This window comes from Lathamus discolor, chromosome 2 (assembly GCF_037157495.1).
Source record: "Lathamus discolor isolate bLatDis1 chromosome 2, bLatDis1.hap1, whole genome shotgun sequence".
Taxonomy (NCBI): domain Eukaryota; kingdom Metazoa; phylum Chordata; class Aves; order Psittaciformes; family Psittacidae; genus Lathamus; species Lathamus discolor.
The window spans coordinates 100,211,047-100,238,599 of NC_088885.1; the positions used below are offsets into that span (position 1 = coordinate 100,211,047).

Consider the following 27,553-nt stretch of genomic DNA (forward strand, 5'->3'; position numbering starts at 1 on the left):
ACATAAATTTAGAACTGCAGCTTATGCATTTTTCTACAAAAATGTTTTTAAATTTTCCACTTAAAATTAAACATAAAAATGAATTGAAAGTGTGATCAGCACAGAAACTAAATCAGATGCTACATCCCTGTGCACTGCATCAGCATTACATGCTACCTTCCAAAAAGGCTGACCAATTCCAATACCCATAACTTATTCCTTAAAAAAAAAAAAAACAAACCAAAAACCCTCTTGCTGCTTCTTACTGGCATTTATTTAGGAATGATGCAATATCAGATGTCTATCCTGAAGCATTATGTAATGCTGAAAGTGTCACTGAATTGAAATGAAATAAACAATTTGGATATTAAACAACTGCAAGGAAGAGGAAGTTAGAGCAGCTAATTGTTCTCTCAAACCACCACTGCTTCATTATATACATTTAAGAACCAGTTAATGGTTACAATGTAGATGAAAGGAAACAAAATCTCTCTATATGAAACCAAAAGCAGAAGGGTGACTGCACTTAACAATATTCTTATATTTTCTGACCTTTGATCACTGTTTTTCATACCCATTTTGGCAATTTTGAATTTCATTGGGGGCTCATTAGGTGATATGCTTGCCAGTTCCTAAGAAATGTTAAAGAGATTAACAAACAGAAAAAGACCAGTGGTATAATTTACTCTGCTTGAAAGGGACCACTTGCAAAGAGAGCATTTCCATACCTGTGTGGGTACGGATGTGAGCTAGGAAGGCCATGGAATTGCTACTTCTACACATCTTCCCACAATACTTGCAGATATTGCCTTGGTTCTCCTCCCTCTCCCTGTTTATTTGCTCAGTGTCTTCCACAATGTACTTATTCACTTCCCGCAACAATTCTTCATGTTGCTCTTTGATGTGGAGAAACAAGCTCTGCTCCGAATCAAAGGGCTCCGTGCACTTCACGCACTTAAAGGTAGCGCCTCCTTCAGGCAGCTCCTCCACGCTTGCCTGCTCGTTCCGCATGTGCCCGGCACTGGCCAAGTGCTGGTGAAGGTTGCTCTCTGTGTAAAATGATTTTCCACACAGTAAACAATGAAAATGTTTCTCTTTTGAAGGATGCTTCATGGCTATGTGAACATTTAGTCCGCTCAAACCATCTGCTAGAAAACCACAGTCATCACAGCGAATACGTGTCAATTCCCCAAGGGAAATTCCTTCTGGCTTTTTTTTCCCACCACTTGGTGAAGGGTCTGCTTTCACTGTGAGCTCTCTAGCCTTCACTCCACTTGACATCTGTCCTTCAGCAGAATGGTCAGTGACCTCCCCATCTTGATGGCTTTTTAACCTCACTATAGAAGAATCAAACTTGCCAAAATTTTGCATTGCCTTTCCTTTATCATCAGCACTGATAACCGTTCCCAAAGCCTCATTATTACTTTCTTGCATGCCCTCAGCTGTTGAGCCATCTGCCTCCCAAGCATTGTTATTTATAGTTACTTCTGCTTCATGTTGTGCTTCCATAACGGCTTCTTCCTCCTCCCCAGTAGGATCCTCTTTGAAACTTCTGTCACCCTCTAAACTATGTATATTTTGTACCATTTCTCCAACATTTCCAGCAAAATTTGATTGCTCTACTGCACTACTTGTTTCTGGAAGAGTTAGCATAAGTGGGCTTTTCAGTGGCATTTTTTTGAGAATGTCTGTGTTTCTACATTCTACTTCAGGATTTTCCTTACATGCTTCCAAGCTTTCCTCACCTTTTCCTGAATTCAAGTTTGGGCTGCTTGATCTATTTTGATTTTCTGCAGTGCAATCATCATCTGAGTTGAGCAGCGCCTGACCATGCCTACTTTGCTGCAACTCACTAGTACCTGTTTCTTTAACTGATACTTCCTTGTCAAGTTTACCTTTCTGAGGAGTTTGCTGGAAACCTTCACAAAAATGGTTTTCTCCTCCATTTTTAGACTTCTCTTCAAGTTCACCTTCTACTGTATCTTTGGAATCACCTCCTTTAGGCATTCCTGAAGATGCACAGTCATCTGAGACAGTACACTCAGTTAAACTTTTACTCATATGATCACCTTCTGCTGCATCACTGGCACATTTTGTTTCACCTAAAACAGTTTTTGATTCTCCTGCACTGTGATGGTGCTTCTCTTGAGACAAAGCAGTGCCTTCTTTAGTGATATTTGCTGTGTTTGCTTCTTCCCCAGAAGAATAAACATAAGATTCTCTTCTAATTTTATGTTTCTCTGTTGCTGCATGCCTAATCATCTCTCTACGAGTAACAGCATAGTAGTCACAAGCCATGCAGTAGTATTCAAACTGTTTCGTATGTTTTCGCTTCACATGCAGCTCTAAAGAAGAAGAAGAATGAGCAACGAAGCTGCAGTGGACACACTTATTGTCACCTGCACCCAATGCTCTTTTCTGGAGGCATGGGTCACCATCTTGTGTAACCCTCGCTGGTTCCAGAAACACGTGCTGGTTTATATTTAATGGATTGCTAGTATGCTCCAAATCTCGTAGCCTACTGGCATTTACAACTTTTAGCTCAGCATCTTCTTGCTCAACTTCCTGATTGTCTAAGACAGAATTTTCCAAATCTGATGACTGGTTACCATCCTCAACATGTTCATACAAGGCAGTCATGGGGCTGTTACTCTTCTTGCTCATGGATTCAAAATTACCTCCTTTAGGGCTAACGATGATGTCTGAGCTCTGTTTTCCAGGTCCTTCTATTTCAACACGACTTTTGTGTTTTTTGGTTGCACAATGGCGTTCCATGTCTCCTTTGGTTACAGTGTAATAATTGCAAACCTTACACAAATAGCTGTACTGATGGCTATGTTTACGTCTGATGTGAACAGTCAAATTTGTAACACTGGAGGCCAAAAGACCACAATGGCTACATGTCCTAGAAAGAGTGCCTTTGGGTTTCCCTCTTTTGGGTGCACTAGCTAAAACCAATTCATTTTCAGCAATCCTTTGATCAAGTGGAATGATTTCCTTATTTCTTGATACGTTTTCCATGGAAGAGGATGAAACATGTATAATTTCTTTATCTAACTCTGTATTCCCACTCCCAGAAATGGAAGGATCAACTACTGTTTTAATACCACCAATGCCAACACAAACCTTTTCAATACATTCTTCAAAAAGTAGTCCAATGTTGTTTTTCCTGGCATTTTCAAGGTGCTTGCTTCTTTTGATATGCTTCTCCATTCCTTCCCTACTCAGTGAGTAGAGATTACATGCTTTGCAAAGGAAGTGATACTCCTGTGCATGTCGGAGTTTTATGTGCCTTGTAAGAACCGTGGAAGATCTTGTCTTATAAAAACATTTTTTGCATTGAAATTGGGGCTTATTCAGAACAGAATGCTTTAGTTCATTTTTATGGTTTATGAAGGAAGGGTCTGGAGGTTTTGCTTTCATTGATACTTCCATTTCCTTTGCAAGATTTTGGCTATTGTTTGATAACGAGTCAGCATAAGTTGGCACTTGCAAGGTCTGATCACTGTTATCCAGGGGAGTGGCTTGCTGAAAGACTGAACCATCATGTTTCTCATTTTTTTGATGTTTTATCAGCTCTTCCTCCATTTGAAAAAAAAGAATGCAAGTTGGACAACCATGGGACATATTATGCGCTTCACTCATGTGGCTTTGAAGGCTGATCACGTTCAAGCTGGTAAATGAACAGAGTTGACAATTAAAGCTACAACCACCCATCTGGTGTTTATTGTCCTGAGAGTGTTGGTTCATGTCTTCCCTGACTCCAGAGGAATAACTACACATTTGACAATGAAACTGGATCTTTTTTGTATGAAGCTTTTCAACATGAACTTCCAAACTTTTTCTGTTCTGAAAAACATGACCACAATCAGTGCAAGTATGAAGAACACTGTGATCAGCAGTAAGGTTAACATCACAATCTTTAGTATGTGTACTGCTGGAAGAAGGGGTATTTGGCTTATCTTCAGTAAGATCTTGAATTTCTGAAGTATTATTACCTTTACCTCCAGCATCTGTTTCTAATTCTGTTTGTGACATACAGCTTGAATCACCAGATTTAAACTCTGTGCTGGAGATATGCTTCACGTGTAGTCTCTGAGTTTCCAACTTGCCTCTCTTAAAATTTCCCAGCAAGCTGTACCTTCTTTTAACCTGCCTCTTGAATTTAAAAGACCTACTCTGTCCAAATGAAGACCTTAACAAGACAATGTTTCTTCTACAGTCCGGTCTATCAAATCTCCTTGTCAAGTTTAAACTGCTAACAACTGGCTTTCTGGTAGTTGGAGGCAATTCTGTTTTCTGCAAGATAGTTTCTGAGGGTCCTGGTATTTCTGTTTTTTCAGTACAGACTTCATAATTTTCTTCTACAGCAGAAGAAATAAATGTTTCTTCTGCCATAGTATCTGTTTTTTCAGTGGGAACATCTGAAGATGGTATCATTTCAATCAGTTCAGTGCCATCATTTTGTTTAGACAAGCTTACTTTTGAGCCTTCCGGTGCACTGCAAACACTTAATTCTTTTGCATCAGCAGCCCTTGCCCTTAATTTACTGGTCCCAGGTTTCGCTCTGACATTCCTTTCTTTGGTTGCAGTAGATCGTTGGTTTTTGGAGCATTTTTTTGTCAATATTTGTACAAATCCTCCCCGTGCAGCAAGATTTTGGCGCCGAAGGTGAGTCTTGCCAAGGAAATGAGAATTTAGGAGATTTTCCTCAGCACTCTGAAAACCACAAAGTTCACAACAAAACATCTTGGATTTCTCATGATCTTGCTGGACATGCATATGTAACGTTGAACTACATTCAGCTTTGCAGCTACAGTGAGGGTATGTTTGCTCTTTGGATAGTTTAGAGGAAATTTCTCGTTTACTGTTTTCCTTATCAGAGCAGGAAGGTAAACACTGATCACTCATTCTGCCTTTGAAATCTCTGTCTATGCTTCCAACTGCATAACCAATACTGACTTCTTCTGAAGAACACAACTTATCATGAACACCAGCTGGCTCCTCTTGTGGATGTTTATTTTCCTTGTGAATTTTCAATATGGCACCATCAGCACATTTGAAATCACAATGTAGGCACAGGAAATTTGAATTAAGTATTTCATCACCACGACAACTGGTGACTCCTTCCCTCTTTACAGCTCCAGCTACAATACTACCCACTTCTCCAGCTACAACTTTGTGAAATTTCCTTTCACTATCTTTCATGTCTTCTGAAGAACTCTGCTTTCTTTTTCTGGAGACATTTTTATGTTTGTCTGCTACAACAGCATCTGGGTTTGGTGATCCTGACAGTGCCCTTTTGTTTGTGCCATTCTCTTTTCTTTTCTTGTCAAGGTCCCTGAACACTTCATCTGATACAAGCTTTGTTTTCTGCTGAGACGAAGAGTCACATCCAGCATTTTCTCCTGATGTATTTCTCTGGGATTCTTCTGTCAACTGAGTTTGTAAACTCTCATCAACAACATCTCTCTTATTTTCCTCCCCATCCATTCTTAACATTGATATTATAAATTGCAGATCATTTGGCTTAGTACCTGTAAAACAAAAGAGTTGTTATTAGTATTTCGTGCACAACCAAAACATAAGAGCCAAGTGAAAAAAAAGCAATATAGCAAATAGAAGACAAACACGATGAAAGATACAAGGCTACATTTTCAGCTTTGTGTCTAAACTTATGACATCTAAAAATCAAACCACCTTCTAGGCACTTGTTTACAGAGCTCTCACTGTGGTGAGCACTGTGTGCGTGAGGACCAGCTTCGGTAGTTTTTGTGTAATGAAGTAATTTGCTACACACTTAAATCTGGGCAGACAAGCCTAACCTTTGTTTCTGGAAGCACATTTAGGTCATGAAACACTAACAGCTTTCAGGGAACTAGTCATGGTATGTTCAACTCTTCCTAGAATAAAAATGCAGTTTCCCAAATTTAAAAGCTCCAAAGAGGAAACGACCATGACTGCAACAACAAGCAAAACAAAGCCAACATAAATTTTAAACATTGCAAATATGAAGCTTTCTTTCCTTCCCCTGCTTAGATTACCTGCTAAAGAGTGAAAACACAAATAAAGCCACATTCTAAAAGAATATACTGCAAGTTTAGTTACCATAATTCCTAAAATATCCTCTTTAAAAATTCATTTCCCATTTGGGAGTGGGAGATGAGGGGGTAGGAGGGAAGTCATGAAACAGCAGTGCAGAAAAGGGCAGCACCTTTGAGCACAAACTCTAGCCATCCAAATCCAGTTACCCAAAGCTTTTGTTCAACTGCCCAGTGAGATCTTCCTGCTCCCAAAAGGATGTCACCCCTAGAAAACTGATGCTACCACACAGATTATAAGAGGGATGAGGATTGAATCCTGACATTTATTACCTTTTCATTTTGATATGAAGTGATGAAGAATTGGAAATGCATTTCATTTTAACAGATGATTAAATACTAAATGTTTATCTACATGCTTTACACTATGATTTAAAACTCAATTTGCTGCAGATCCAAGTCTCCAGGTTTTTGTTCAGTTACCCATTGAATGAGGCCATGACCACAGCTGTAAGTACTTTCTGACAAGATTAAGTAATTGCAATGTTGATATAGATAATACAGGGTACAAAAAAACTCTTCGAGTACATGCTAAAAAAAATTTTGCTTATTTCTGAGGACAAAGTAATAAAGCATTAAACTGGGAAAACATACTCAAATCAGTTGAACTAATTAACTATTGAAATAAAAAAAAAGGCTTTTCTGCTTAATAATAATTTATGGAAAGCCTATAAGGAATTGAGCGCACAGTTGTTGCATACATAGATTAGGTTTTCAACTGTAGGTCTCTCTAAAGTACTGACCAAACTTATACCAAGCTAGCTATAACAAGAGAATAACCTCCTCTAGATCACAAAAGCCCTTTGGAGGATACAGATATTGCCTTTCTATCTGTGTTTTTTTGATTCTTATACACTATTATTTAAATTTGTTCACTAAATCATGATATAAACTATCACAATTAGTCAGAAGTAAAACAATCAGGTCTATATTCTCAGCTGGTTTAAGTCAGCATATTGTCAGTATATTCAAAAACACTAACAGCAATTAATAGCAGAGGAGGGTGAAGCCTTTGAAGTGCAAGCTTGCCCTGAAAAGGTTTATGAGTACTGTTTGGGATACAGAAAAAAAGATCAGATGAAAATTATGCTGTTTAAATGCAGTAAAGTTTTATTTATATAACTTGGAAAGTATCAAACAATTACTTCAGTGATGGATGCCACAAACCCATCCTTAACTGTTTGCATGCAGCAGCTGTGGGTCCTTTGCCTTGCTGGACCTCCATGGCAGGTTCCCAGCCCACCACTGGGACCACTCTTCCTTTGCACGGTGAGGTGAAGAACAGCAGTTTTTTTGCTCCTTTACAAGACAATCTGCAATTTCAAACCAGTTCTCCATCTTCTTTAAGGGGTACTCTCCTCTCGGACCATGTGATCTATCAGAGCCTGACTGGCAGTGCACCAATACCTCCACTGGAAATTTCCACTATCAAAGGTTCTATCGGGGTAATTAAGGTTTCTCCATCAGCAGAAATTCATACATCCAAGACATATTAATAAATAAAGGAGTGGTGGCTCCACACCATATTTCCTCTGACGTGCTTTGTGCCCATTTAAAGCCATCCTATAATCTAATTGAAACCTTTAAGTACTGTCACACCAAGATCAACCTCTGACACAAACTGCAAGCCACAGTGGTCACTGCAGGTGGATGCCTCCAGGTTGTCGCAGACAGGTATCAGCAGTCTCAGAACATGCCTTTTCTGCTGCACCAGCACAGATACAGCACATGTCCACTAGTCACCCATCACCTCAAAAGAGATGGCTGATTATTTGCATACAGTATCTGCAGGCTTAGCCTTACTTCTCCGTATTTGTTCCACTCGCCAATAGAAGCTCAGCCTGCTTTGCTCTACCAAAAATCTCAGATCACAGACCCAGTTCTGACACCCAACCTTGTCTTTAGCTCAACTGTACTGCACCATTTAGGATTTTTCCAAGCACTTAGAGAAAGAAAAAAAAAAAAAGAAATTAATTTTTTATCTTGTAAACTCTGTATTCACAGCTACAAACCGGTTGTGAAAAAAGCAAAACACGTCTCACAAGTGCTGCCAATAATTTCAGTATGAAATTAAAATAGTTACATATCTAACACAAATATGCAGAAGGCCTTATGCCCCAGCCTTCTTGCCTAATTCCTCCAGTTCTCCAAACCAAGAGTAAACAGAGACACTTACCTCCATCTTTATTTCATGACAAACTTATAGCATGCAGACCTGGAATCCACTCTGCTTCATTTACAGGTAGTACTCCTAATGAAGTCAACATGTCTATCCCCACAACTAATAATAAGTATTATCAAGGCAATAGCTACTTGGCCGCACAGCACAAGTTAGGCGTAGCAACAATTAATGATACGCCTTTACCAGTTTCATCTCTATCTCACATCTGAGTTTTCATGAAAACAATCTTCCCCTGTATCCTTCCCAGAGTTAAATTTGCCTCTGTGCCACCTCCATATAAACTGTCAAAATATCACCACATGGGAGTTTGCACCTGCATGATACCATAACCCAGAAAGAATTCGAATGAAAGAAAACAACTATGAGGCAGTTGCTGTTGTCTCTCAAAATTTACCCCTATATTAATTAACTTAAGGAATTATATTGCCTTTAATTTCGTTCTCTCTTAAAGTTACCTTTAGGACAAGAGCACATCTCCTGAGGCAGACACTAACAGCTAGAGTCACGACTTTTTGCTGGGACTACAGACAGCAATTTGCTGAGCTGTGGCCAGTTCTCCACATCTCAGACAAGAGCTAGACCTCAACACTGAACCACGTCTCTGTTTCTCCCCACTGTGATCCTTGTTCAGATAACACAGCTGTGTCTCTTAACACAATTTCAGTAACATATACCTCAGATTCCTTGATGGGAGAGTAGTGCCTCACACCCAAAGGGATTTGTGGGCAGATCTCTTCCCAGCTTCCTGCATAGATTTATTGCACAACTGATTATCACTACTTGAAGAATGCATTCAGCATACCATAAGCCTCCTCTAGGCAGAAGGAGCCTATAGTGCTTCCCCTGCTGTAAGCTTCTCTCCTGAAAGCTGCCACAGGACAGGAAGACAAAGGCAAAGCAACAAACTGGTCACAAATGTGGGTGGTCCTAATCCTCAGCCTACATAAACCAATTCACTTTTGCTCTCATCAAAGCCACTACATTAACTAAGGGCTAGCCTACAGTTGGTACTAACACAGGAACCAAAGAATCAGAGAAGGCATCAGCAGTACACCAAGTGTGTGCAGTACCAGTGACCACAGAATACATAAGGCTAAATGGGTTTCTTTTTGCAAAATTAAACTTAGATCAAATCTTAGTCTGGCACAAGGATCGTCACCTGGTGCAAAGAATCAGCACCTGGAATTTGATTAAATCAACTGGCAACTAAAACCACATTGTAGATGTAACAAATAACCCTCTGTAGCCATGGCAGCTTAAGCACATGCTTAAGTCTACCTCCTACTTATTAGTGTGGCCGATTAAGCCTTTTGATATCAATGCAATGCTGTCAAACTCATACAGCAGTAGAAGTGGGGAAGAATAGCTCTTGAACTACCTTATTCACGAACCAACAAGACTAAAACTGATGCAAGATGGAAGTTGTCAGGCTCTTCCTTCTGCCTTTACCTTTAAAAGATTCTGATTACATTTTTACAAGGAAAAGATATCTAAAGTGTAATGACACAAAACCACTTAATGTACTGCATAAATAAACCAGAAAGGATTTATATAGGCACCACTGGTATCACCAGGTACAACACAGCAGAATACCAGAGCACAGGATCAAACCCAGCTAAGCCGACAGCATCAAATCTTCAGTATTTCCATAGTTTAAAAACCTGGTTCTGTCAAACAGCACTCTCCTAACATCATAGTTGATGTTCAGGATGAAGCTGTTCTAACTCAAAAGTGGGTTGACTTTTTGTGACATAAATCTTTTGTTAATGTTCATATAAATCAAGTATAGCTGAACAGATTCTTAAAGGATATGACCAAAAATTAATTTGCCACATTAGCTTCAGGTTAACAAATTCTTCTGCTTGGAGACAGTCATACATTACCTAATGCATTTTAAGGTTCTTTGTAGCATGCTGCTGTTACCAAGTTTTGGAAAGAAGCTTCCTGTGGTTTCAACATTTTTGAACAGAAAATGCTAAACTCTGTAATTCTGCTGGAAATAGGAGCTACATGTTTAACATAACACATTTTTTCGACAGTTTTCCAAGTATCCAAAGGAAGTTAAACATGATTTTAAGATCTTCAAAAGCAAAATGTTTGTTACATATGTTACAACTCCATAGGCCAAATATCCAAATCTTTACAGAATAAACGAGGAGAGACACACATTTTTAAATTACAACTGCATAATACACAATACTTTGGCAGTGTCACAGAAACCAATATAACAGATTCCTAACAGATTCTAACAGATTCCTCTCTGTCATGCATTGGGATTTCAAATCGTGGATGGTTTTTTTCAATGTTTAATCTAATTTAAAAGACATCCCACAGTCAAAATTCAGCACAATCTCGCTACCTACAAAGAAGAAAACAAATACAAAAATGAGAAAAATACCACTTCCTGAGCCACCACCACCATTTTTGACCAAGTAACACAGATTTTTCTATTCTCCCTACAAAGCTTTTTTGCATATCGATATGGTATCTGCTACAGTTCTATTCAAAAGCACCAGCCATTTGCAAAAAGATGTTTTCTTCTATGGAAATACAGAACATTTTAGTTTGAGTGTTTTCTCTAATTTTTTCATCTGGTCCAAAAAATAGCATGTAATTCCTCTATGCCAAAAGGTGGAGACAGTGTAGCTAAGACTTTCAGTATAAGACTCGCATTGCCCTAGACCTTCAGATGAAATTTAGAAAAGTAATCTTAAATTAAGATCAAAATGACATGTAATATGAATGATGAACTAAAGGTTAGTTCCTTAACTTGATGCTCAATAAAATTTTGTTGACTTCTCTTTAAGAGAAGGGGTAGAGATGGGTACAGAAGGAGCCAAAGAAAGTATATTTAAAAGTACTAAATTCCACTTTGTTTTTTATTTTGTATGCTAATCCTGGCATTAGAATTCCCAAAGCACTTCTCAGTCAGAGTATTATTGTCTCCTAGTATTCAATACCCAGTCTGCAGTGTTTATAAAGGATGTGACACATGGGAAACAGAGTTTCTTTCTTTTCCAGTAAAAATTCCCCTTTTTCAGACAATTAATTCTTTCAATGAAATCATGGATACAATGAAGCAAAATCATTTTAATGAGCTCCTTAAATAGCCTGCACAAAACTGAATGTGAACAACTCATCTCAGCATACCTTTGTGTCAAACAAACATCTCATTTTCAAGGGCATAACAACATTCCTAAATCAAATCATTGGTCTGTCTTCTGGCCTTACAAAGTTACCCCACTTCCTTCAGAGAAACTAATCCAAGAAAATACTCTCCTCAATAATGGAATACAGAAGACAATATGGTTATTGTTCAAATTGAGCAAAGATCACCTTTATTTTGAGGAGTATTCGATGCTACCCGCTACAGACACGTATTTTCCCTTGCAGCTCAAGAACGGTGGAACTTCAAGTTTTGCTAGAACACCAGAACATCCACAGGAGACTTCCAAACAGGCTACAGTCTTTCAAAGACTAAAGACTTTGAAATTTCCACACTGATGTATCTGCAATAGTTAAAGTAACTAGAGAGAAGCAAAAAGTAAATGCAGGTCAAATCTCTTTTCTGTCACAAGCTGTAGTACCCTCTCGCACACCCTACAGTACCCTGGAATTCATCAGAAGAAGTACACAGGCACTATCACTGACTCCTGATTCAAAAATGTCGGAAGTCTTCCTTTTTCCTGCCAGCAAAAGACGAAACTAAGTTGAAATTGCTGTTACTTGCAAACTGGCTCTTGGAAATTTTACCCAAGAAACCTGGTCGTAGTGGACCCTGACTCTGTTATCCTTTAAAATATAAGGAGCATGAATTTCCTAAACAACATCGTATTGTTTAATACCGGACAATATTTACTAAATCTCCATCAACCTTTGCTCCAAATTAAACCTAAAAGATAAAAAAAGATGGCTTTGCTGGCTCTTTGTTTTAAACTACTGTATCAAATGGCCTCCATCACCACAGCCAAAGATGCACTTGTCTACTAACAGCTTAAGCAGGCTTGAGGACGTAGCAGCACCAGCACAGGTAAAAAGGCCAACACAAATAGACAGCGCTCTGCCAGCTGAGAACCAAGAATGCATTTTCTGAGTAACTTGAACCAAGATGCAGAAGGGAAGTACAAATCAGAAAAAAAAAAAAAAAAAAAAAAACAAAGGCAAGTTTTTCTTGCCAGAAAGAAGGTAAAAAAGGCTTCCTTTATATATTGAAACACTCTCCTCAGTTTTTATTTTACAACAACAAAAAAAAGATACTGAGTATTTTTCAGCTATTTATTACCCAGCTATTCGATGAGGCACAGCTCACTGAATATAGAAAAAGAACCTAACCAATACCATTTTAAATTAGATAGGCTGATAATAGTTTGAATGTATTTTATCCACAATTACGCAAGTATGCCAAAAAGTCATGCTAAATAAAATAAATATTTCATTAAAAACAAACAACTGAGACAACAAAGACATTCAGTGTGAAGTCAGGACAGCAACACTAGAAAAAGCATTAAGGAGGGAAGATGCCAGAAAGTAGAAAGGGAAATTTATCATGCTTTAAACACCAGTATTTTCTGACTGATCATTTTAATTGCCTTGCCTTTAACTCTTTAATGACTTTCTACGGAGGTAAATCAGGCCTACATGGTTTAGCTTACTGTATTTATTGCCATCTTTTAAATTACTCAGGCAAAGAATGCACGTAGCAATCTGTATGTATGCACGGGCTTCTCAGTGTTGTGCATCCTGTTTTCCTCCTGTCAGCTGCTATTCAAGTAGCTCAGCTGAATAGTTCCATCAGGTTTTGGCTGAACAAGTAACATAAAGATTTAGGTTTATTCCTGTGGTAGGTTAACAAAGTTTCCACAGAAGAATACAAAGTGTACAAATGCTTCTAAAGAAAAGAAGCTAATAAAAATAAAAGCATTCTGATGACACCTGGTGGCCACTTCACACAAGGAAGTAGTTGCATTTCATCTGAGAAAAAAAGCAGATCAAACAGAAGTGTTACATGTTCTTTTGGTAAGCATATCTACAGAAATGACAGCTGACACTATTATCAATTTGAGTATATAATCATTAGAATATACATCTTTACATGTTTCTATATATCAAGTTACTTTATTACTGTTATAGACACATAAATATACTCAAAAAATAAACATTTAAGACAAAACCTGGTTTTCTGAACAATGAAATAGAAGTGAATACACTGGATGTATTTCAGCTTAATCCTACAAGACATATGAAACTTCCTTTTGTTTCAGTTTTGGTTTTCCAGCCCGGTTGCTTAAATAAGGCAGAGAGTGATGGGGGAGAAGCACGGTGGAAGCGGGTGCCTGCCTCACACCAGCGTGCACTCAGAAGAGCTTCACGCAATAGATGCTGCCCCAAATCATTGCCACAACATGTTAATCTTCCAGCACACTTCAACCTTCACTTCTTTGTATCACTGGATCTCTAATAAAAAGAAATTAATATCCATCATTAGAAATTTGCATTAAAAAGTGATAGCTGTGCACAGATCTCAGCTACAGAGGGGGTAAACCCTTAACATGCAGGGAACAGCTACATGTTAAGTCACACATTTTCTCCTTAATTCATGCAAGCAATCGCAATAGGGTTGCCATATACTACACAAAACATAGGTAGATTTTTTTTCCCCAACAGATGATTATCACTAAGACTTAAGCCATGCGGAGTTGTGCAAAGCTTGGCTTTCTCCATAACAACTGACATTTGCTTTGAGGTGAATAAACCCATGCTTCAGCTGAAGTCACTGAACACCTTTTAAAGTCACGTACTTCTGAGCTCCAAACAGTTCAGGTTACCACTGAATTTTATTCCGATTTGTACCACTGTCCATATCAACAGATGGAAACCAATACAAGACAGCAACGGGAAGCGTGCAGGTGTGACAGCGGCATTGTGAGTCCAAGCACTGGCAATATATGATGATACCAAAACTATCCATGACTTCTGTGGTGTCTGTGATAGCTGTCAAGAGCTACTCTTTTGGCACATGGTGCCTCTTCCCATTCTCAAGCTATGGATGGGAACCTAAGCCATGTAGCCACCAAAGGTACCTTCACTCCAGCAGAGGACAGAAGAGAGGCAGAAAGCCAAGCAGGCTCCTGCTCTACCCAGCAAAACACATTCCTGGTCATCAGATGGAGAGTAGAGATGACTGAGGGAGGAGGCAGTGCTGTGGTAAAGGGCTCTATACACCCGGGAGAGAAGAAATAGGGGATGCCCCAGCAGCACCCATCTTGGACGGCTGCCTGTACAGTGAAACTACATCTCCCCAGGACAGGTCCTAGCCAGCTAGGATGAAAGTGGGGAGAAAGGACAACCCCTTGTTGACACCACCTTCATCTACAAAATCCCCATCTCCCTCGTGTCCAAAGCATTCACAATACTGACACTTTGGGAACAAACACTATTAAGGTTTCAAATGCTACTGCGTATCAATAGCGTTCATTTCCCCCTATGTCTATTGGTTTCAATGCAACAGATTTGCCGCCTATCTAAATCAGCCCCTGAAATTCATCTGTCTTCCAGAACTAGCAATTTGCCTAAGCATGTGCACGGTGTCAGCAGGATTCCTCCTAGGCTTGATGTGAGGCAAACATGTTCAAGTGCATTCCCAAACAAGGACTCACCTGACAATTAAAATTTCCATTTCTCCTGCAGTAATGGTGTATGTAGTGCAAGATCAGGAACAGTTGCACTGAGAACCACTTTCCTAATACCTACAAAAATTACAAAGGTTCATCCTGTTATACCAAAGAGCTGCACCTTGCTTACCAGTTTTCTGTTACTGAGGTTATGTAGAGTGCAAAATCCTCTCATTTTGAAGCACACCGTGTAACAGCTACACAAGACTACAGTGAATTTCCTTCAGTTGTGGATTTATCACAAACCTGACTCTCTGGTTGGCACCCACACTATCAAACAGCTCCCTGAGAATATGAGCAATGGAGACCAAGGTGAGGGGAGCCCCCTCTTTCTCCTGAAGCCAGGAGGCCACACAGAGCCACTGCTAAGCTGGCCATTGCCTACGACCCTCCTCCTCTGCAGGCTGGGAAGACACAGACTGGTCAGCTTGGTGGCCCCAGGTGTTGCATGCTGCTCCCCAAATCCCTTCTCAGTCACAGCTCCTGCCATCACAGGAGGTCAGAGCAGGACCATGTGGCACTTTCCTGGTGAGGCGACATCGGGAGCTGGGTCAGAGCTGCAACTTGTGTGTGTAAGCTCTGTATTTCCTCGATACATTGCGCTGTCTTGGGAACACATTAGGAAAGTGCTATTGCCAAAAATACTACTAATTCCCTGAAAAGCACTGAGTTAAAATCAATCCCACAAACTTTCCTGAGATCAATAGGTTTTAATGAACACAGAAAACATACTCCGTGGCAATCATGGGCAGGTACCCGGAGACCAAGCTAGAGAAAGAAATTACACCTGCTCCAATGCTTTCCTGGGGAAAAAAAAAAAAAATTGACATATTACTAAGTGGGCTATCACTTAGCCCAAACACCCCCAGGATCTGAGGGCCACAAGCTCACCCTTATGGGTGACCTGCATGATGATTTATAACTGCAGAAGGCAGCCAGGATGCAAACTCAGATTTTTCCAACACACAGGGCAGGGTTTTGGCGCTGTGCGCTCAGCCCAAATGGCAGACCCAGCTTATTCCTCCGACGGAGCAAAGCAGGCAGGAAAGCAGACTGCAAGTGAAACGGGGTGCTTCCTGAAGCAAAGGGTGCCGGAGTAGTCTGGTTTTCTCTCACGTGGTAAAAAAGAATATTCAGGCCCGTGTTTCAGTCATCAATAGTCATTTTCCTGGTAGTCATCCTGGGAAACCACTTCTAACAAATGTTACAGGATTTCTCTTCCTAGCTGTAATCATTGATGGAAAAGAGACAACAGTCTACAATTAAAGCTTACAGTTAACAGAAGCAAAAATGTTAGTGTCCTTTACACTGAAGCCTAATATTAAGTGTGATGTTCCATCCTGTATTTTCCAGAACACTCAAGACATCCTACTTTTCTGAAGCACCATCATACAGATTTCCACTTTCCAGTAAATTCCATGAATATTTGAAGATCAAATGCAACTTCTGTTTTGTCAGCTCTGCAGCCTTCCTCATTTTAAAGCACCAAATTATTTTGCTTTTTAAGCGAAGCAGGAAAGGAATCCACTTCTAACAGTGGCCCTGCAATTCCGTTTTACAATTTAAAGTATCATTTTGTAGCACATGCATCATTTTTCCAGCATCTATTGTCTGGTATTATTTCTGTAATGGAAGATTTTACCGGTTAAACCCCTGTAACTGCACAAATCACTGCAATATAAATATGCAAAGGTTCATATTACAACCATTACACTTTTCTCATCAAACTCATTCTGTATTACTATGCTGAGATCTAAGTATTCTTAGATGCATGTACAATGGATAAAAAGAAATAAACACCTCTTTAATGCCTATGAATTCCTCATAAAATCCTCCTCGTGCCCCCAGTCATAGAATCATTTAGGTTGGAAACCATGCTCAAGATTATCAAGCCCGACTGCTAACCTAGCACTGCCAAGTCCACCACTAAACCATGCCCCTAAGCACCACATCTCTTAAATACCTCCAGAGACGGTGACTCAACCACTTCCCTGGGCAGCCTGTTCCAATGCTTTGATCACACTTTCAGTGAAGAGATTTTTTCTAATAATCTAAACTTCCCCTGGTACAACTTGAGGCTATTCCCTCTTGTTACTTGGGAGAAGAAACGAACACTCACCTCTCTCTATCCAACTTTCAGGTAGTTGTAGAGAGCGATAAGGTTACCCCTGATCCTCCTTTTCTCCAGACTAAATAACCCCAGCTCCCTCAGCCATGCCTCATCACACCTGTGCTCCAGACCCTTCACCAGCTTTGCTGCCCATCTCTGGACCTGCTCCAGCACCTCAGTGTCTTTCTTGCAGTGAGGGGCTCAGAACTGAACACAGGATTCGAGATGCAGCCTCACCAGTTCTGAGTACAGGGACACAATCCCTTTCCCAGTCCTCCTGGCTACACTATTTCTTATACAGGCCAAGATGTCTTTGGCACAAGCTGGCTCATGTTCAGCAGCTGTCAATCAGCAGCCCCAGGTCCTTTTCCTCCGAGCAGCTTTCCAGCCACTCTTCCCCAGGCTTGTAGCATTGCATGGGGCTGTTGTGACCCAGGTGCAGGACCCAGCACTGAGCCTTATTGAACCTCATACCATTTGCCACAAGCCATCAATCCAGCCTGTCCAGATCCCCCTGCAGAGCCTACCTATCAGCAAGTACAACACTCCCACCCAATTTGGTGTCACCTGCAACCTCCTCATCCAGACTACTGATGAAGACATTAAACAGAAGTGGCCCCGTTACTGAGCCCTGGGGAACACCATTCGCCAACTGGATTTAATTGCATTCACCACCACTCTTTGGGCCCAGCCATCCAGCCAGATTTTCACCCAGGTATTCTAATGCCATTACCTGTGTTTTAAATTACTTAAATACCTACAAACTGAAGTCACTGGGAATAGGGCATTTGAAAGTCAAGATATTTCTTTAAGTGCTTCAAGATACTTCTTTAAGTGCTTAAAAAGGATTCAGAAAGTAACATCAGATATCCAGATTTCACTATTTTATTCTCAGAACTTGTTGTTCAGAACCAAACAAAATGATATAAAAAAACATTTATGTAATTAAAATTAGGGTTTTTTACTTCAAAAACTCAACACTTACGAAAGCTTAGCTGCATTAACAATCCCTTCTCCAGAATGCTTCAAACGAAAAATTAAGATATATTAGACTATTTTTAATAACTTGTAGATTTTAAAAGTGCCCAATTATAAATGAAAAAGCACTACAGAATAAAGGTAGCAAATGCACAAATTCAATGCTATTAAAAGGCAGACACATGAGATCTCATGTATCTTGTGCCATTTGTAAAAAGGTTGTTTTATTATCAGCGTAACTAATCACAATGAAGCCATCTCTTACAATCAAAGACATCATAATGAATTTTCTTTACAGCTACAGAGAAATGGGATTTGCTGTTCCGTATCAAACTAGAACAGGCTGTATAAATTCTTCTTCATATTTATTGTTAAATGTAATTTTTATCTATAAAATCAGCCATGAAATATTAAAAACTGAAACAACAGAATTTATATCCTTTACTTAATTTAGTATAAACGGTCTAGTCACTAAAGAGAGGGAAAAAAGGTTACATATGTATTATAGCACGCCCTCCCCTCTCCCCCTCTAAGCATTTCCATTATAAACCCCATAGTTTTTGGAATTTATAACTCAGCTGTAAAAATTCACTTCATTCTTAGAGCTAGTACACTTTTCCTCTTACAAATTTAAATATATATACATATATATATATATATATAGAGAGAGAGAGAGAGAGAGAGAGAGCGCTATTCCAGGAGGAAGTCAAGAAAGGATGCAAAAGAAGACCAAAGCAATCAGACTAAAACCTTTATAGCTTAGCCACTTAAATTAGTAAACAAGGGCCATCTACTGTAATTCAGACCCATCTTCCACACTGCAGAAACTGCAGGAGATGGTCAGCTGGCTCCACTGCAGCCCTTTGGCAGATGGGTACCACGTACTGACCTCCAGCTACTGCTGAATTAGGTCACGTTCAGGCTGGCACATGGGAGGAAAACCTCCTTATCCTAACGCTGTCTCCTACAGACATCTGTACAACTGGGAACTGGATGAACTGAAAGAGCATGAGAAACAGCAAGAAGCATTAAAATAAAAACAAAATCATCTGTGTCAAAGAAAACAAGCACATCTTAAAAACAATCAATAGACAAAACAGTGTGTAAAAAGGGGTTTCTCCCAGTTAAAAGACCTAAGGCTTAAGAATTCAGAAACTGAAGATTGGACAACAAATACTGCAATGAAAACTGCAACAGAAAGATAGACAAAAAACATCAGAAGTTCATGGAAGCTAAAAGGATTAAAGGGTATAAAACTGTTTTTTTTTTTAACACAGCATGGAAAACAATTCATACATAAGAACATAGATTCCAAAATGAAGCATGAAATAAGGCAACAAGAGACAAGCAACCTACGACCTTAAGGTGTAGGCTACAAGATAGGCTATTTCTTACTATCAGTATCTCATTTTCAGCTCTACCCTAAAGCACAACAAAAAGCACAAAAGCAAAATGAACATTCACTTTCAGAGTTCCCCTATTATGGTCTGAAAGGAACAGAAAGAAGGTAAGGAAGCAAAATCCTGCTTTGGTTCTCACAATGCAGCTGGTGAGTTGGTTAAGCTGGCAGAAGCAACAACCAAACTACACTGTCTCAGGGGTACAAGAGAAGCTGGCAAAGACCTGAATTCCACAGATGCTCATGGCTGCTCTCCTCATTTAGATGAATGCACCAAAGCCTCCTCCTCCAAACCTACTGGAACTGCTTGATAACGTGATGTCCCCTACTTCTGAAAACAGAGCAGAGCTTCAAGCGTGCATGTCTCATGCAGGTACTAGTAAATTTTCATGATGATTCAGTAAAATCCACATTCACTCTAAGAGTATTTTTAATTTTTTATGTGAAGAAGTGAATAGGCAGTAAGATTATTTCTATTTGAATGCACTATATCAGAATTTATGGTTAAAATGTATTTATTACAAAAGTATGTGTTGAACAATCATGAGCAAACATTTACTACTTGTTTTACCTGCCAGCTGTGGTTTAATAGAAGGACATTGAAAGAGCATTAGAAGCATTTTTAGAATTATTTAAATAAACAAATATTTAAAAGCAAAAACTTAATAATAAGGCATTTAATAATAAATCATATTTAGAAAGTATTGGAATGTGGAGGAGTACTACTCTTGAAAATGAGCCTTTAAATTACCCCTATTTGGAATGACTGGCATAACTGTATTATCTATACATTTTTACATTGCTTTATAGGACCAGTTCACTGAATCATTAAAAATATACATGACTGAGCTTCAGTTTGACCCGCAGTGACTCCTATATGTATTCTCAAAATTAACATGAGCACTGAATGCTACTAATCTTCAACTTGTAATAACTGATCAAAGAATACTGCCCTCTAATTCACTACAAGCTAAAATCATAGTGCTGAACTGTGCATTTTCAAACAAGTGGTTTATAGTGCTAGATTTAAAATGCAAAGTTTCCATTATATTTAATAATTAAAATGCATGCTGTGTTATGGTTACATTTGGTGACTGGATTAGCAGTACCCCAACTGAGTTAAACAATGCCTTTTTCCTATTAGAGTTCGTATTACCATATCATCTATTTGCTTAAGAAAAGGAAGAAAAAAAAGCACAGCAAGGAAGAAGGAATAAAAAAGAAATATGAATATCAAACATACTGAAAGACAGTGAGGACCAAGACAGCGAGAAGACCTGGTATCAGCAAAATCTACACTAGCTGAAAGCAGAAAGCTGAAATATGTGTGCATCTAAAATATGAAAACTTTCTTAAGAAAAAGAATATTTTCCCTTTGTCAACAAGTGTTCTTAAAGTAAAGGTTTTAAAGCTCAGTTTGTTTTCCTAAATGCAGTCTCTACAAATTTAGGAAATACAGACATCACTGTCGAAGAGTGGACTCTCTAAGGCTGTCAACTTCTTAATCGGGGTCTGACTTCACTGGAAACTGTGAAATTATGTAATTATTTATGCTTGGCAATTATGACGGCTTATACAATTCCAGTACTATGAACATCTTCTTTTATACAGCAAAATTCCTACTGCAATTTTAGTTTAGGAAATATGCAGTTCTTTTTTTCCTGTGCTTTCTAGGTGGTTTATATAAACAGAATTTAAGTATAATGTGGAATATTTCTCCTCTCCCAAAATGGACACCACTGAGCTTAGAAACATAACTTACAAGGATGAAAAATAATTAAAAACTAAAACCAAATTGAAACCATGGCCACAATTACATCAGCTGAGGTTTTCTTGGCACTGTCAGTTAGATTATGTGTCATCCAAAACACTGTAATTACAGGTCTTATGACCTTTGAGTACTTATAACAAATGTATAAACAAAACATTATTTGACCCCAGAAAAAGGCACACTCCTACACTCTAGAAACACTTGATGTGACTGAAGAAAAAGAGAAGGTATTCCTGCAAGTCAGTCTCCACCTGCAAAGGTTACCTGAAAAAAAACAGAGCTAGCAAAACGCATTGTCGGGTTTTAACCTGCCCTCTCTGAACAACCACCTACTGTACCTAATAACCTTATGCCCAAGAAGGAATTTGGGAGAAGGAGCTCCTTCTGTTTCATCAGAAGTCTGCTTTGGAGCAGCAGAAGGGATACCTTCAACAACAGACCTACATCAACTTTCTCTTCAGTCTCTTCCTCTCCTTCCATCCTCAGGTTGTTATCCGTATTGCTAACTCTTTGGGCGACACAAAGAAAATCAGGCAGGGAACAAAGCCAACATACAGCCCTCTGCAAGTATCATCAGAGGCACACACAGAGAGTCAAAGAAATGCTTGTCAAGAATTTTCGAGCTACCTAGATTTAGAATGGCTCTCAAAACGACAACTCTGCAGCTTTGTCAATTAAAAAAATAAAATATGTTTTTCCATACAACATATCCGCGAAGTTCCTGGTACCAACAAGTAACAATACTGTATTACAAAACCTCTGCCCAAAACTCTGCCTCCGGGGTTTGGGTTAAGGTTTAGCAAAAAAAAAAAAAAAAAAAAAAAAGCATCCCCCCCCAAAAAAAAAAAACCCACAAAAAAAAAAAAACACAAAAAAACAAACCACCACACCACAAGAAGCCCACAACTACTTGATTTCATTGGGTTTGTGTGCACAAATTACTATGAGATGGAGAGCTTGTATCAGGTTGTGATTTTGATAATTTTGACACAAATTGAAAAAATTCTGTTAAACTAAATGGAGATACTCTGTTTTATAGTCAGGTAAATGACATCAAATTCTCGTCCCACATTTTCTTTCCTTCCTGATTAAATTACATTAATGTACACTCAAAATAAAGCAACTACTGCTAGTCCTAGTAATTCTTTTCAGCAGAATAACTTACCAGAACATCACATGCACATATACATGAAGTCATCAGGGTTCTTTCATATATCTGTCATCTGTGTGAGGCCTTGAAAAAACAAGGCTTACACTGTAGCATGTGGGCACCAACATATCTTCCTAAATGCAGGGCAGAAGCAGACATGCTTCCTGTAAGGACCTATAGGCCACTGCTTTTTGACTAAAATACTTTTTATTAACCTGATAGGTATAGAAGATATTAAAAACCACACTATTCTTATGTGGAACGCACCAGGAACAGGCCCAAAAAACTATTGCATCTTTGCATTGGTAAAAGGTTTGACATAGTATTTATTGCCATATTACCCCTAATTAGTAGTTTAATCTTGATAAGAAGTACAGTTCATTTAAGGTAAACAGGAATTATCTTTCTATTGTATAGGTAAAACTTGCAAATAGGACAGCTCACAAATTCTAAGATGAGAGTAAGTAGGAAACTATTCATTAAGGCTCGGGGTATAAATTCAAAACACAAAGCATAACATGCTTAAAGAAGAAGGATTTATTTTTAAAAGCATTCATTAGGCTCTCATCTCCAAGCCTGAGACTTGTAAATAATTTAAAATGAAAATGCGAACAACAGGGAGAAGAAAAAACAAATGCAATTCAAATCACTCCATTGTTGTACCAATAAAACTCAAAACAATAGATGGCAGATTTCGAAGACAACATCCAGAAAACATTTTTATGTACTGTGTCTTTGAACTCAGATATTATTCTAACACTGGATCCAATCCAGAAAAAATTAGCTCTGACTTACAACAATCAGTCTGTGACCAGTAAAGGATGCACATGCTAAACTAGTAATTTTTAGTATTCATTGCACTTTATTCTGGACCTGCCAAAACAAACAAACAAGCTGCAACTTACTGATGCTTTTAGATTCTTTATTCTTCCATTTTGACTTTTCAGAAATGTATATCCTATTACCAATTTAGATGACATAAGGCAAGAACCCCCTTCCCTTTAATACAAATCTAGGTTTGCCTCACATAGGGAGCACGAAAAGAAGCAGCATTTATTTCACTAGCACTGAAAATGGGAAGTGAAGAAAACAGTAACAAATCAAAAAGGAAAAAAAAACAACACAAGGATCACTGCTGCTTTTGCTGCACATCCAGTGTCCCGAATCCAGTGCCAATACACCCCTGCAGAAGGTACATTACACAGGAAGGGACAAGGAGAGCACAACATTTTGTCATTACTGAATTGCTGGAGTTTGATATCCTTTGTATTTGAAACAATCCAACTTTAATGTATGATTTCACTTACACAACCAATGGAAGACAAGCACACAACATGCATTTCTTTTGCCTTGTTAACAAATCGAATGTGATTGCCAAACGCAAAAGTGCTGTATTTCTACGCCATGGTTCTTGGAGAGAAAGATGGACACATAGGCTGTGTATCAACGTATCTGGAGCAGGTCCAGAGAAGGGCAGTGAAACTGCTGAAGAGTCTGGAGCACAAGCCTGATGAGGAATGGCTGAGGGAACTGTGATTGTTTAGTGTGGAAAAAAAGCTTGGGAGAACCCTATTGCTCTCTACAACTACCTGAAAGGATGGAGCAAGGAGGTGGCTGATCTGTTCTCACAGGTAGAGTGATAGGACAAGAAGTATCAGCCTCAAGCTGCACCAGGGGAGGTTTAGACTGGCTATTAGGAAAAAAGGTGATCAGGCATTGGAACAGGCTTCCCAGGGTAGAATCACCATCCATGGAAGTGTTTAAAAAACATGTGCATGAGGCCTTTAGTGACATGATTTAGTAGTGGACTTGGCAGTGCTGGGGTAAAGGTTGGACTTGATGATCTGAAAGGTCTTTTCCAACCTAGTTGATTCTATGATTCTATATGCTGCTCAGAAGCCTTAAGCTTACCTCCTGCACTCCACACACCAGGAAATCTGACACTTTTCAGCAACGTGGGATTTTCTGTGCAGGAAAGGTGAACCTTTCCTCACCTTGCAGAAGGTGATCAGGAAACCCAGCACTTCCAGCGAGCTCTCTGCACACAGCAGCTGTTTGACTCTTCCGCAGCACACACACAGAGCCAGCACAGTGCTTCCCAGATTCAACAAACCTCTCAGGCAGTACAGAAGTGAGCCTGATCCTTCCTCACATGAACCAAGGCATCTAAGTGACCCCTGTTCATGTTTTTCCCTCAGGCACAGAAGTGGGTGATGCCAATATGCTACGTACCACCAGTACAGGTAAAGTAAGCAAGCCTCCTCCTGCTAAGGTGTGTCTTAAAATCAGCTTAGGTGGACGACCACATATATCTATAGCAAACGTGTCCTAATAACAAATGCAAACAAACCCAACCACTAACACACCAAATGGAAATCGATGCAGGCCATGGACTCTTCCAGAGCAAACCCTAAAAAAACCTGCCCTAAGAGAGAACTCCCATGTACAGAAGTATAAAGCCACAGCAGAGCTCTTCTAGCCATTCAAATGGCACCAGAACAGTGGGTTTCTCACATGGCTTAAATTAGAATTCTTGTGCACCCATTTCAAACTTCTTGCTGGAATGCTTCCTACAGAAATATCTGTATACCACATAACTATACGGATTCCATGATAAAATATCATAAAAATTAATGATTTCTATATAAAATGATGACTTAGTATTACTGTTTGGTTGAGTTTTGTTATACCTCATAATTGCAGTGAATTTAGCATTTATTTTTTAAATCTTTGTACCTATATCTTGAGAAAGACTTTTGAAATACCAAAGATAGGGTTACGGACAGCAAGAAACTTTCTTTTTAACAAAGAAATACCACATAGGAAAGCATCTATATACATCTACAGATTTTGTTTTTACAAAAGAGTAACCTATAGAGATGTGTTCATCCAGGTCTAGACACCAAAATACTGCACACCCTAACTACTCTGCATGCCTGCCTCTTGGCAGCTACATATGTCACACACCTATAACAGCTTGTATTTTTAGACTCATAAGGGCAGGAGCAATTAAAATTTATGCTTGTGCCACTAAGGGCCAAAGGAAACTAAGAATATTCACAGCCTCCCAGCCAAGTTAAATATAACCCATACTGTTACAGACAGTAGTTCAGTAGTAGGCCAGACTACTCAGAAAAAAGGTCAGCCTGCTGTAGAACAAGAAAACAAAACAGAAAAAAGCAAAGAATCAGCAATCAACAACTCTGCTAATGCAGGACTGGAAAGCAGTCAAGAGCCACACAAATAAGCATTTTACTTTTAGAACATCATTACTGACTATTTCTAAATGGCACTTGGGTTATTTCTCTGTAAAGAAATGTGCGAATTGGCTAGCACTTACTGTAATTTTCCTTTTCATATTGAGGCAAGAAAGTAACTAGACTTCTTCCTGCTCTAAAGATTGCTGCAGTGTTTTATGTTTGGGCCAGAACCTTCTTTCATCTTCACATGCTTAAGAACTGAAATTAAGTAACATTAGAAAACTTCCCCCTGTATTTAACATAAACACCTAGAATGGGCTATAGATTCTTCTGTAACTACAGACCCTTTGCTGGCAGATGGCAGAAACAGGAGCCCAAGAATTCACAGTTGCAGAGCAAGAAAGCGGGTATAGCTCCCCTCTTTTAAACACACAACTTCTTTCTGTGAAGCAAGACACCTTTGGAATTTCTGCAGGTGAGAAATTAGAGATGACAAGAACATCTTTACATTTTTTACTTCTTCGCTGGTTTTATACACACACTTCACTGGTTTATATACACACTGGGTTTATACCTGCTCAAATTAACCCTTTGAACTTATGTCTTAGCACAGGCTGATATCACAAAAGTGAAAAAAAAACCCTAACAGCTTAGAAAAAAAGTAGTTACATTTCATTTAAACTTTCACACAATTTCATGCAATGCCATAAGAATGTCCACTGCAAAGGCAGACAGACCAAAGGCTAAACTACTGATGTTACCAGACTGATCTCACATGAACTTTAGACACCCTGGGCCAAGCAACATTTAAGCAGTTGTCAGTGCCATGTCCTGCACAGCCCTACTCCTACTTCATTCTCTCCTGAACATCCATGGATAATTCCATGCCTCTTATTAGGACTAAGCATCACCAGTGCGGCATACTGCTCATTTCCTACATGCATTTGTGTTCACCAAAAACTGCCATTGTTAATTCTGCTCATTCCACTCAAGTTGCTTCCTGGAGGGAGCACCACTTTCATGTCTGTGCAGCCACTAGCCAGGCACTATAGGCAGCTGTACCATATGCGGTGTGGCCACAGCTAGCAAGGCTAACACAGACTAATACCTTTATGGGATAGAGTAACTGGCCAGCTGCTATTAAAAAATTATCACAAAATAGCTTTTTGACTATCAAAAACTTAAGCAGGGGAGATTTAGGTCAGATATAAGGAAGAAGTTCTTTACTGAGAGGGTGATGAGATGCTGGAACAAGTTGCCCAAGGAAGTTGTGGATGCTCCATCCCTGGCAGTGTTCAAGGCCAAATTGGACAGGGCGTTGAGCAACCTGGTTTATTAGAAAACGTCCCTGTCCGTGCAGGGGGGCTAGAAGCAGATATTTAAGGTCCCTTCCAACCTGAACCATTCTATGATTCTATGAAAAGAGTAATCTATATTCCAGGATAAGCAACCTAAAAAGTGAGCATAGTCATTCTAACATGCATTATAGTACTGCAGCATTATTTCGAATGAGTCACTAGACCAGGCATATCTTAAACCAGTATTTTTATTTGAGTGCTGGGGTCATCCCTCTATTGCAGCCTTTTTGTTTCTCCAAGAAAGAGAACATTTAAATTCCTAACCCTCTTAGGAAATTCAAATGTAGGAGCCACTCAACAACTGCAGTTCAACCACACTTCATATGCCAATCCATCTGTACATTTCAGCTCATGCACAAAACCACAAGTCTGTATACATTCAAAGATCAAAAAAAAAAAATGCAATTAGGCAAAGCAAAGCTATGTTCTTCTTAATGTTGTGCACACTAACACAAAAATGCTGTTCTTCATTATGAAAGGTTGGTTTTAACAGAGTATTGAAACTGACAACTGCTTCACACATATGCTTTCTCCAAGCAATCTTTTTCTACAGAAGAAGACAACACAGCCTAAGTTTTAAAAAAGTTTCTAACAAAGAAAATTTTCACGCAAATAAATCGGAAATCTTTGATGCTGTTACAATACAATAGCTCC

General features: G+C 39.1%; 1 protein-coding gene and 1 long non-coding RNA gene across 3 annotated transcripts in view; both read right to left on the reverse strand.

Annotated features, from left to right (window-relative positions):
- ZNF407 (zinc finger protein 407) overlaps positions 1–27,553 on the reverse strand; it is a 334,504-nt gene that overhangs the window by 304,566 nt on the left and 2,385 nt on the right. Inside the window, exons 1-2 of one of the 2 annotated variants that reach the window (XM_065667877.1) lie at positions 7,259–8,057; positions 708–5,516 (exon numbers count right to left, since the gene is read on the reverse strand). In XM_065667877.1, coding sequence (XP_065523949.1) covers positions 708–5,516; positions 7,259–7,418 — 4,969 coding nt within the window. In that variant the 5' untranslated portion in view covers positions 7,419–8,057. Of the gene's footprint in view, positions 1–707; positions 5,517–7,258; positions 8,058–27,553 lie in introns of those variants that run through there. The other variant, XM_065667878.1, reaches the window with a different exon arrangement.
- On the reverse strand, positions 13,356–15,782 carry LOC136009328 (uncharacterized). The gene is made up of 3 exons (XR_010610500.1): positions 15,666–15,782; positions 14,919–15,008; positions 13,356–13,716 (listed from the first exon to the last, which is right to left on the reverse strand). It is a non-coding gene; the product is annotated as an uncharacterized LOC136009328 (long non-coding RNA).